This window comes from Capricornis sumatraensis, chromosome 10 (genome assembly GCF_032405125.1).
Source record: "Capricornis sumatraensis isolate serow.1 chromosome 10, serow.2, whole genome shotgun sequence".
In the NCBI taxonomy this organism is placed as follows: domain Eukaryota; kingdom Metazoa; phylum Chordata; class Mammalia; order Artiodactyla; family Bovidae; genus Capricornis; species Capricornis sumatraensis.
In genome coordinates, this window is record NC_091078.1 from 99,254,554 (window position 1) to 99,266,739 (window position 12,186).

General features: G+C 44.4%; 2 protein-coding genes across 3 annotated transcripts in view; both read right to left on the bottom strand.

The window, feature by feature from the left end:
• Positions 1 to 12,186, bottom strand: part of LARS2 (leucyl-tRNA synthetase 2, mitochondrial) — a 142,533-nt gene that overhangs the window by 53,510 nt on the left and 76,837 nt on the right. Inside the window, exons 7-8 of the mRNA XM_068982310.1 lie at positions 5,109 to 5,216; positions 4,486 to 4,645 (exon numbers count right to left, since the gene is read on the bottom strand). Coding sequence (XP_068838411.1) covers positions 4,486 to 4,645; positions 5,109 to 5,216 — 268 coding nt within the window. The remainder of the gene's footprint in view (positions 1 to 4,485; positions 4,646 to 5,108; positions 5,217 to 12,186) is intronic.
• LOC138087865 (histone H3-like centromeric protein A) lies at positions 7,077 to 7,493 on the bottom strand. 2 transcript variants are annotated; one of them, XM_068983193.1, is made up of 2 exons: positions 7,290 to 7,493; positions 7,077 to 7,211 (listed from the first exon to the last, which is right to left on the bottom strand). In XM_068983193.1, the coding sequence occupies exons 1-2, from the start codon at positions 7,491 to 7,493 to the stop codon at positions 7,077 to 7,079; spliced, it is 339 nt and encodes a 112-aa protein (XP_068839294.1). The 2 variants fall into 2 exon arrangements, with proteins under 2 accessions (XP_068839294.1, XP_068839293.1); XM_068983192.1 differs by having other exon boundaries at positions 7,077 to 7,493.

Sequence of the window (12,186 nt, forward strand, 5' to 3'; positions counted from 1 at the left end):
ATAAATAAAATGTGGAATATATAATGAAGTATTATTCTGAAATAAAAAGGAATGAAGTACTAACACGTGCTACAACACTGGATGACCTTGAAAACATTACACTAAGTGAAAGACGCCAGTCACGAAAGAGCAAGTACCGTGTGAGTCCATTTACACGAAATGTCCAGAACAGGCAAATCTATGGAGAAAGAAAGTAGATTAGTGCTTTCCTGGGGCTGGGGAAATAGAAGGTATTGAGCATGATTGCTAGAGGGTATGGGATTTCTTTGGGTTGGGGGCTGGTGGTGATGAAAATGTCCTAAAATTGACAGCGGTGATAGTTGTACAACTCTGTGGATATACAAAAAAACCATTAAATTGTACACTTCAAATAGATGAACTTTATGGTATGTGAAATATATATCAATAAAATCATTATCAGAAAAATGTGAAAAAAAGTAAAGTATGGATTAAAGGGTTGGACTTTTTTCATTTTCCGACATAAAAGTCTATTGTGACTGTTTCTCAATTAGGGAAAAAGTTAACATTTGAATTTACATATGAGCAGATTTGTAATGAATGCCCTACAGCAATGTGCCTGCTGTACCCAGTCACAACCTATTTCTCAGAAAGAACGAAAGTTAAGATTTGAAGTTCTTGGTCAGGATTGGCGTTCTCCACATTTCTCATGAGCCGTGTGCCAGCAACGGAAAGCAGGAAGTCAGGGCGAAATCCCAAATAACTGAAGCAGTTCATACAGGGGTTAAATCACAGCTAAACGCCTTAGAAAACACAAAGGATTACTAACTTAACAGCCAGTAATTACAAAGGAAACATTCTAGGCAAGAAGCTGCCCTCTCTCTCAGGAACCCCACTGCAAACAAGGCAGGTCTTTCATGCCCCTTGGAAAAACAGACCAGAGACTTTTGTTTGGTGCTTAGCAGAGCGGTGCTGCCTGCAACTAGGTCCCCGGATCTCTGGAAACAGGGCCCCGTGGTCAAGTAAGTGTGAACAGAGTCGCCTGACGTTCCCCTGCAGACAGTCACAATCAGTCAGCACAGAGAAGATGCTGACAAGTCTGGAAGCAGAGAAACCTATTCACTTCTGCTTTATGCCAGGTTACCTGAGCTCAGAAGCTTTCCTCCGCACAGCATCTATTAACACCTGCTGAACTGAAAGGATGCTAGCAGGGACAGTTATGTTGAAGAACAAACTGTTACCCACAGGATTCTGTTCCTTGCCCTTTGTTCCACCCTCACGCTGATTCTGTGGAGACAGGGCAAGGCAATAGGGAGCCATAAATTATTCGATGTTTGGGGACCTCTCTCTAATGTGTCAATGACAGGGTTCCTAAGCCACTTATTACCCAGACCTCATTTACCCTTTCGGCAAAAAATGCATTGTGTAGATCACCGGTGACTCAGAGCTGAAATGCATGGTTCCAAAGCCCCAGGGTTTGCATATTTTAATAGCAAGAGTGTAAGAAAAAGACTCCAGGAAAAAACAGAACAGCGTCTAGAACTCTGACAATATTCCCCCTATTGATGCTTTCTATGGTTTCTAGTTCCTATCAAGTCACAGCTTATGTAACACGACTTAAGTCAGACGTAGTCAACTGAGAAGAGGAGATAACGCCAGTGATTATGGAAATACACTCGATTTCAAGATCTATACGGAGAGGGGCGTTACTTTCTGCTCTCTTAAAGGAATCTGTGCCAATTACAGGATGTTGGGCAAAAACAGTACATTTAGTCAAAAACATGAGCAACACAGTTGGCCAGGCCAAAAATCAGGGAGATGTCCGAGGAGTCTTCTAAATAAATAAATCGGAGAGCTGTCCTTGCCCCTCCATCCTGATGGCCCCTGTTTCAGGGTCCTCACCACCTCTCACCTCCCTACCGGGGAAGCCAGCTCTCCTGCCTCCACTCTAACACTCAAGCACCACCCTGTCCATACTCCTCCTCCTCAGAGCCCCTCAGGGCTCCTTCTGTACCCACCAGGCCCCCACACCACCTTGCCTGACAGCCCCATCACCTGCGCTGCTGAGAAAACTCAGCTCCCTTCAGTCACAGGATGGATCTGGGATCAGAACCTTGGTCATCTTGTGCCAAGTCAGGAGCCCACATGCAGACACCAACTCAGCAACCGTAGGAACTCGAGTGGGATAATTTAAGCTCGTGCAAGTGACAAATTCTATCACAACTGGGTGCTACCATGACTTGAAGTGGTCACCGCTTTAATAGTTATTTATCCTGAAAACCAGATATTTGAGGGAAAACCAAGGTACCTGTCTGAACGGAGCCAGTTGGCAATGGTAAATGACACCAGAGATAAGATGCTCAGGTTTAAAATGTGACCTTAGAGGCCAAAGGAGGCATGAATCCATATCCGTGCAGCAGTTTCAATTCACCTTCGGGAAAACCACGTTACACTTGACCGCTGTACTGGCCATGAATGACTGAGGCCACAGGTCAATATTCAGAGACCTGATGTGCAAATTAATCTAGAGACTTCGAATAAATTGGCATCTGCAAAAAGAATATTTCCACTATGAAAATTAGAATCGGAAAATTTAGAGCCAAGAGGAGCATTCCGTTTGGATTTATTTCAGAAATTACTAAAGAGGGGAGAACCAAGCAAATAAGCCATGCAGTGCCAAAAGGAAACCAACCAGGCCAAGTCAGATGTGCTGATACCAACATGACCCTGAAAACTGGCCCATGCTAAAATAGCCTCTTAATTTCTTACATGTGAAAATGTTTTGGGTTCATATCGTACCTTTCATGGCAGGAACTCTATCTTTGATAACTTATTAGCTAATTAATCCCCTACTGCTATTACTTCATTTTAATTTATGTCCCCAACTTAAGCATGGAGGGGGAATCGAAGGTCAGATTCACATTTTTTAGTTTTTCAATTTTAGATATTATTCCACTGCCGTAGCTCTCAAGAAATCTCAAAATGTTCATGAGAGTAAAAATGATGAGTTTTCCCTTTAAACCACGGAAAAGAATCCAATTTTTCTTTCGAATAAATGAAAAATAAAACTGAGAGAGAGCTATACTGGACTTCAGAAGCACACAATGAAATCTTAAAAGAGTCTTTTCTTTATTTCAATATACAACAAAAGAGATGAAACCAAGTGATATGTGTCCTGGGCGAGCGAATTACGTATGCATCTGGGTCTCCTCTGCTGCAGCCTCCCAGAAGGCAAAACTGTGAGTGGCCACCTACCCATCCCTGAGTGCTCAGCATGCAGCCAGCTCTCAGTAAGTATTAACTGATCTGAGTATTACTGTTGTTAACAATTATAAATCTTAAGCAGAGAGAAGCTGGGGCAACACTGTTTATCTTTCCAATCTGATCAGGGAGTCTTTCCTCCTGGCTATTTTATGCATTCCAATTATTTAAAAAAAAAACACAAAACTATACTACCATTCAAAAATTTTTATTAATCTACTAACTTAAACAGACCTGCAATAATTCAGACTGTGTGCCTTGGGTTGAAGTTTATATAGCCTATGAAAAGTGAAGTGGGCTGAGATTTTTACAGAAATATTTACATTTCTCCCGAGACCTACTTCTAATTTGCAGGGGAGTTCCTTTCGCCTGCCCAGGATCCATACCCTTTCCTGTGGTGAGAGCCTGAGTTTTACAGAGCTATCCCTTCCTCACAGATGACAGTCCTGGGGGCCTAGCAAGGAATAAGGTACCTGGCCTTCCTTCGGCCAACACAGAGGCCAGGGGTCCCCAGCTGTACCAATCGGACACGTTTCTCTGCAGGACAGATCTCACAGCAAGTGCCCCAAGTGTTGATGGCAAGGTGAGAGCAGATTCCCTCAGTCAGTGGTATTAAGACATCATTCATTCTTCCTGCCCCAACTCCCGTGGCTGCCTGTGCCAAGTCTTCCTCCAGGCTGGTTCTTCCCCACAGTTTTCCAGTATGTTCCCCTTTCCTCCGGGTGAGCCAGAGATGGACTCTGTGGCTTGCCGCCCTGGACTTCAGACTAATGCACAGGCGCTTCTCACCCTCGCTGACCAACACTTGCTATGCCAATTTGAGGTCAGCCTGATTCTCATTAAAGACCAGGACCCTGCTGGTCTGCTCAGATCACTCTGTGAATTCTTAAGAGACACTAAAATTAAGTTATTGAAAATGTTTCCTCTGTTTCTCACTGGCTTCCTTCCTGTCCCTGTCAGTACAGTTTTATTTGATGATGAGACTACAAATTAAGCACAAGATTCTATTCTTATCAGAAAAGGGCTTTGAATCTAGATTATATTTAAAGGGAAAGAGTTGAACTTTCAAACAAAAACTTAAAGAAGCGGAGAAACTCCTGACTCAAAGTAACTTATTTTCAAGTCTCTTTCTGATCCTCACGTTTTAAAATCGACACATAAAGTCACGCAAGGAGAGGAACAGATCACACAGGATGACATGTGTGAAAGGACTATGAACTCTGTGAAATGTAACGCCCCCGTCTTAACCTTAACTTGCCGACTCACCTTGGCCAGGGACGAGGGCCTTCCGAAAGGTTTCCTTCAAAGGGCTGTGCCCATGCAAGAGCCTGTGGCTGGGAGAGATGGCCACGTGGGAGGCACCATAAACGGCCTCGGGGGTGGCTGTGTAGGCGCTCAGCTTTTCTCCTGTGACTTGCCCATCAACCTGACAAGAGGCAGAGTCGTTTCATTTCTCAGTCCCCACTCTGGGCTGCCGTGCTCCCCAGCCCACATCCCCTGTTCCCACCCCTCCTCAATCCCAGGCAGCAGGGACAGCAGCGGCAGGCACGTGGGGGCCTGAGATGGTCCCAGGCAGGGGCAGACAGCAGGAGAGAGAAGAGGGCCACAGTTCCTCTTTCAGGAGGGCTCCCCAGGGCCTAACTCCAGGCCTACTTGGGGGTCCCCATCGAAGGATGTCAGAGCATGCCCAGAAAGAGGCTTTCCCCAGTTCCTGGCTCCTCTGTCCGTGAATCAATAATAACTGTCAGTTATTTGTCCTGGGAAAGGCGCTGTACTTTCCTCCAGGATTTATGTGATGAATACAGGCACCTACTTTTCTAAAAAGAGGTCTAAAGAGGCAGAAGGGGGTTTGTGAGCATTAACTGCGGCAGATGCTCCTGCTCAGTCACCTTTAACGTGAAGTCCAGATGGCAGCCCACACAGTCCCCAATCCAGTGGGCCTGCATGCCTTTTATGCCGTACCATTCCGGAAGGTCTGCCAGCGCGTCCTGCATGGCCTGTAGGAATGAAAGGAGATGGAGAAGTAGAAACTACAGACTGCTTAAGACAAAGCAAATGACTGGGGGCTCGCTAAGGCGGGAGAACTGGGGACACTGAGGCTCAGGAATTCACCCTTTTCTCCTTCACTGGCCAATCAGAGGGGCCCAGCAAAGGTTACACAGATGGGCCCATCATGACTCAACTTCACAAAATGGGCTTCACCCACTTCTCTATTCTCAGTGAGCCAAGGTTTCAGAGAAAGAAGAAAGTTAACGAGAAGAGGATGAGACGGTTGGATGGCATCACCGACTCAATGGACATGAAACTGAGCAAACTCTGGGAGATAGTAAAGGACAGGGAAGCCTGGCGTGTTGCAGTCCAGGGGTAGCAAAGAGTCAAACACCATTTAACCACTGAACAAGAACACGCCTATCTTTGACGGATGCGGTTGGGGCATTCTCCTCCCCAGTCTAGAACCTAAACAAAAGAAGCACGTGTTTATGAGTTTTTAGACTCTAAGATAAGCCATGGCTGTTCTCTAGCTCAGCTATAGAATATATAGAGCATTATAAGTTCATTGTAAAAATAAAAATTAGCGCAACAGAAATCATCACATTGATTTGTGTAACATTTGCTATTAGAGGCGCATATTTTTTTTTTTTTTTTTTGTATTCATAGGTAAGCTTTATTCCAATGTTTACATAAAAATGAGTTGATGTTGAACAGGAAAAGGTTTTTACAAAGGGTTAAAATTTATCAAACAACAGAACTTGGTCCTTCCCTTTAGTTTGAATTCAGTTGGCTGATGCATCGTTATTCATATCCACCCTCACTAATCATTATCACACACAGTATGGTACTTCATATTTCCCTGGAAGTCTCTTAAACTGCTTTCAGTTAAAAGAGAAGGGCAAGGATTTTATCGGCTCATACCCTACTCCACTGGAGGCAAAGATACATCCCTCAATTCTCTTGTTTAAATTGTGGTTGTTGGCAAAGTGTCCAAATGAAGAACTTAATGCTAACACACAAAGAACACAGTATAATCTATGTATAACAGTAACTTTGCTTCAAGTTTTTTTCATTAAGAATTATTTTTATTATCTCTCCACAAGGAAGTTATAAAAATACCTATAAAAACATTGAAAAGGCTCTTTAAAATCCTGGAATGAAAAATTCTGAAGTATAAATTATGATACATCTTCTATGACTTGCAAATAAAAAATAAAATAAATTCTACAAGTTGGAATTTCTGAATGATTTTGGCAGGAATTTACCAGAAGGACCCAGAACATCAAACCTTAACAATTTTCTATTTTCATCCCAAATGAGTTTTTGAAAAGCTACAGTCCACATACAAACTTGCTTCTGCCGTTAATGATGAAGTCAATCTGAAGGACAGAGATTTGTATGCTGGATGTGCCAGGTTCTTCCATGCAACTGACTGGTCTTCTCTTATTTTTTTCCATCATGTTTTAAATAAAAGTAAATATATATATATATGGTAAAAAAATTTAAATGGTACAAGAAGATTTAAAATAATTAGTAAATATCCTTTTCCCCCTTAACCTAGAAAATCTGATCTCTTCCAAATCATCAGTCACATGAATAATTTGCAAAGTGAAGTCAACCTTAGAGTCTCTTCATCTGAAAATTATTCTCAGGATTTCTGGAATGTGTTGATTCTCTCATATATTACCTCTGTTACAGAGGAAAGCCATGCAGTCTTCTTCTAAAAAAAAACTAACTACAAAAGCAACTCGCACGCTCTGCTTCGAGAGAGCAAGTCCAGGCAACACCTTGTACTCCGTGGATCTGGAGCTGGCTACAGGCAGAAGCTCTCATACCAACCAGAGACTCGGACGGGTGGCCAGAGCTCAGCCAAGCCCTTCCTGAATGCCTCGGATCCTCCGGGCCAGCTGCACATCCTTGGGGAAGAGTGTGACGCGGCCGGCGTGTAAGGAGAGGAGATAGGCATCCTCGAAGAGATGAACTAGAAACGCTTCTGCCGCCTCTTGTAGGGCCAACAGGGCCTGGGCTTGCCAATTGAAGTCCACACCACGAGTGAACTGAACACATATTTCTCTTGCCAGGCGGCAGAAGGGGGTCTTTCTTAACAGCAGGTGTGTGGTCTTCTGAAGAGTTCGGATCTCCTTCAGGATTCCACGTCCCCGGCGAGCAAGTGGACGGGAGGACGTGCCTAAGGACCGGGCCGGCCGGCGGGCGGCGGGAGCCGGGCTCACGGGGCGCCTCCTTGGTGTTTCGGGCTTGCGTCTCGGGCGGTGCGGGCCCATGGCGGGCGAGCAGGGCTGCAGCCCCGCGGCTCCTTCTAGATCTTCTGGGTCCTGGGACAGTGGCTGGGAGGGCCGGGGCGTCCCGGCCGCGTGCCCCGGCTGGGTGCTATTCGAATTGCCCTCACCCTAGAGGCGCATATTTTATTTTCATTGATATTTGTCTAATTTTAATCCATGTGTGTGTGCACGCGCACTAAGTCACTCAGTCGTGTCTGGTTCTTTGCGACCTCATGAAATGTAGCGTGCCAGGCTCCTCTGTCCATGGGGATTCTCCAGGCAAGAATACTGGAGTGGATTGCCATGCCTTCATCCGGGGGATTTTCCCAATCCAGGGGAGCTTCCCAATCCAGGGATGGAGCCCGCATCTCTTGCACTGGCAGGCGGGGTTCTTTGCCACTAGCGCCACCTACAGGAAAAGATGAGCCAGGACTAAAACCCAGACTGGCTGTTCAGTCTCTAAGTCGTGTTGCATTCTTTGCCACCCCATGCATCACGCCATGCTTCCCTGTCCTTCATTATCTCCCAGAGTTTGCTCAAACTCATGTCCATTGAGTTGATGATGTCATCCAACCATCTCATCCTCTGTCATCTCCTTCTCCTCCTGCCTTCAACCTTTCCCAGCATCTGAGTCTTTTCCAGTGAGTCAGCTCTTCCATCAGGTGGCCAAAGTACGGAAGCTTCAGCTTCAGCATCAGTTCTTCCAAAGAATATTCAGTTGCTTTCCTTTAGGAATGACTGGTTGGATCGCCTTGCTGTCCAAGGGACTCTCAAGACTCTTCTTCATCACCACAGTTTGAAAGCATCAGTTCTTCAGTGTTCAGCCTTCTTCATGGTCCAACTCTCACATCTGTATATGACTACTGGAAAAACCATAGCTTTGACTAGATGGACCTTTGTGAGCAAAGTGATGTCTCTGCTTTTTAATATGCTGTCTAGGTTTGTCACAGCTTTTCTTCCAAGGAGCAAGTGTCCTTTAATTTCATGGCTGCAGTCACCATCTGCAGTGATTTTGGAATCCCCAGAAAATAAAGTCTGTCATTGCTTCCATTTTTTCCCCATCTATATGCCATGATGTGATGGAACCAGATGTCATGATCTTCACTTTTTGAATGTTGAGTTTTAAGCCAGATTTTTCACTCTCCTCTTTCACCTTCATGAAGAGGCTCTTTAGTTCCTCTTCACTTTCTGCCATTAGGGTGGTGTCATATGCATATCTGAGGTTATTGATATTTCTCCGGTAATCTTGATTCCATCTTGTGGTTAATGCAACCTGGCATTTTGCATGATGTATTTTACATATAAGTTAAATAAGCAGGATGACAATACACAGCCTTGACGTACTCCTTTCCCAATTTGGAACCAGTCCATTGTTCCATGTTCAGTTCTAACTGTTGCTTTTTGACCTGCATACAGGTCTCTCAGGAGGCAGGTAAGGTAGTCTGGTAGTCCCAATCTCTTGAAGAATTCCTCAGTTTGTTGTGATCCTCCCAGACTTACTAACTGCATTCTTTCACCTACAGTGCAGAGACTCTTACTCAATCATGTGATAAACAACACAGAGCATCTCCTGAATTTGTTATCTATCTACCCATCCATTCTCATTTATTTGGGAGAGTCTGCAAGCTTCAGGATTCAGAAATTTATTTTGAGACATAAACTGTGTATTATGGACACCTGCAGGCTGACCAGAGATGTGTTCATTCATTAGTTTATTCCCCAGAATGTATTAATTCCTCACCCCTAAAGGACCTCATCCAGGCAATGGAGGCTTCAGTTCAGTTCAGTTCAGTTGCTCAGTCGTGTCCAACTCTTTGTGACCCCATGGTCCATAGCACGCCAGGCCTCCCTGTCCATCACCAACTCCCGGAGTTTGGGCATACACAAAAGCAGGATTGCCAGAGTCCCTAACATCAATTTTATTTTCTATTGCTTCTTCAATGAGAAATTTTAATACTGTTTCAACAGTGAACTGTATGTAGAAATAGTATTTTCTTCTCTATTGTTGAGTACTCATAAAACGCAACTAAACTTCGTGCTTAGCCAGAGGCTAGGATAATATGTTAACAGAATGAATGGAAGGTGGTAATAACTAGGATTTGTGAGAAGATTCTGGGTAATATTTTCTAGAAAAACACACAATAACCTGTATTCTATCATGTCAATCTTCTGGACTCGGTCGAAGAGTACCCCTAGCTTGCCGCAAGTAGGGAAAGCCTGTGTGCAGCCACAAAGACCCACTGCAGTCAACAAATAAAATTATAAATCATTTTAAAAAAATCACCCATAGTGAAGGCTGTAAGGCAGTATAAGATCGTGACTCACTGAAGAAACATTAAATTATATACATCTGTAATTTGTATGTACTGAGTTACATACAAATTCCTTAGAAACTATCACATACATGAAGGTGCGTTTGAACACATTTAGCTAAGGAGAACACTTACTGATTAAAAGAGCCTATTCCCACACTCTTTCAGATAAACTATAGTTTCTCCATATTTTCCCTTCCTGGCTGACATAAGTGGAACGTGAATTTGCAGAGCTACATATGCCTGAACAGTTTAAGAAAGCTACAAAAAAAAATATTAGAAACACAGTTTCTGTTACTGACACCACAGACTTGAAAACCTGAACAACTAATTTTTGCATAACCCAGAGGTTAATGGGATTTCTGGGATCTGATCTTCGATATATTATTCTAAAGATGCATGAGGGATAAAAATGAGTGAGTTGGTAAGAACTGTGATGTAAACTTCATCTAAAATAAGGCTTTCCTAGAAATTCTTTCAAAAGAAATCAGCTGCCATGGAAATTAGAGGATGGTATGCGGTATCTCAATTATGAGTGAATCATGTACCAAGGATTCCGTGTTCCCATCCACTTCCACTAGAATATGGCCATTGAGCTCCTTTATAGAAGACATTGTGTTTGGTGGAATAAGAAGGGCCAGGTGGGACTTTCCTGGTGGTCCAGTGGTTAAGATTCATGCTCCCAATACAGGCGGCCGTGGTTCGATCCCCAGATGGGGAACTGCTAAGATCTAGCATCCCGCATCCTGCACAGTGCAGGCAAAAAACAAAAATGAAAAAGGTGCCAGGAAGTCCAGGGGGCACAGGGACGTGTGGAAATGTGCCAGGATCAGTATTCAATCAGCAAAACCCAGGAAACTATGGGCCAAACAGCCCAATCCTTCACCGATAAACTGTAAGAAAGAGAAAGGGATAAAGAGGGAAACCTACAGATTAAAACACTCAGCACACATTATCAAATTTAAAAGACGAGGGTAGGAATAAACTGTATTATCCAGGGAGGCACATTTAGGTGATAAGCTATACAGAAAGGTTAAGGATGTGACTATTCTCAAAGTCAGGATAGTGCCGACTGTGGGGGTCTGGGGGGCTGTTACATTGAGATGAGGCACGTAGAGGGCTTGCAGAGTGCTGGCAAGATCCACTATCTTGATCTACAAGGGCAGCTGCTTTAAACTAATTCAGTAAACTACATATTTGTTTTATATGGTTATCTGTGTTTCATTTTATAATAAAAATGTAAAAGTAAAACAAAGACTTTCTCCCAAGTTTGGTATTACACAGGTCGCACCTCTTCTCTCATGCTGCTCCCAGAGAGTGCGGCACAGGGAAACGTCGGCCTGCGAGCTCAGTAATGCAAGGACAGGCTCTGGCTTTTCTATAAACCCCACAAGGGGCCTGGCCTAGAGCCTGGGACTGTGAACTTGAACTGGGCAAATGCTCATTAAATTCCCATTTAACTCCCTCCACTCCAGGGGGAGATTCAGAGAGCAGGACTATGTTCTAGAACCAGATCCCCAGGCCTCTAGGGAGGGAAGTAGTAACCTTAGTAGATCGCTTCCTACACAGCAGGCACTTTGACGTACGGGAGCTCATTTAAATCTTCACCATGGTCAAGGAGTGTTATCAAGGAGTATTATCTTCACCTCACCGATGAGAAAACAAGCCTGAGGAATTTCCTCTAAGTCCGCCCACAAGTACAGGGCGGAACTGTGGCAGCGCATCAGCAGCGACATGCAGCTGACCCCAAGTCCACACGCTTTCCTGCTGCTCAGCCTGCAGGGACTCCTCTCTAGCAGAGCTCCTTAAATCCAGCTTTCCCGCCTGTGTATTTCAGATAGTTTCGACTTATCATTCTCTAAGTTAAAAGAGGCGCTTCTTGGAGATCTGCCTGCTTCTATTAGCCTATTTATATTTGTATCTTTTTCCTGGAAAATAGGGCTGGGGTTGTGATCAAAGCTCCCTTTCTTAAGATGAGGACCCAGAGGCTCCCAGAGGTCTAACAATCTGCACAACATCACTGAGCTCCCTTGAGGGAGGCCAAAAGCTCATTCCTTAAGCCTCATTTAACTGCGGTTCACCTTCCTCAGAAACTTGCTCCCCAACTGCACGATGAACTTGTATTGTTTAAGCTGCCCAGCATCTGAAGTCTCTCCTTTCTGGGGAGGGTAGGGAGGGGAATCACAAGATGGGTGAGCGGCAGGGCCCCATCACCAACCAACTACGGAAGCTAGAAAGGGGGTGTTCTTCCCACCCTACTCTTCTCGCCTGTTGAAGTTAAACAAACAGTGTAACCCATCATGGGCTCAGCACAGTCAGAACACTGAGGGGGGACCCAGAGGCACAGGGTCAACTGGTTTAAATGCCACATCAGAACTGAGAGG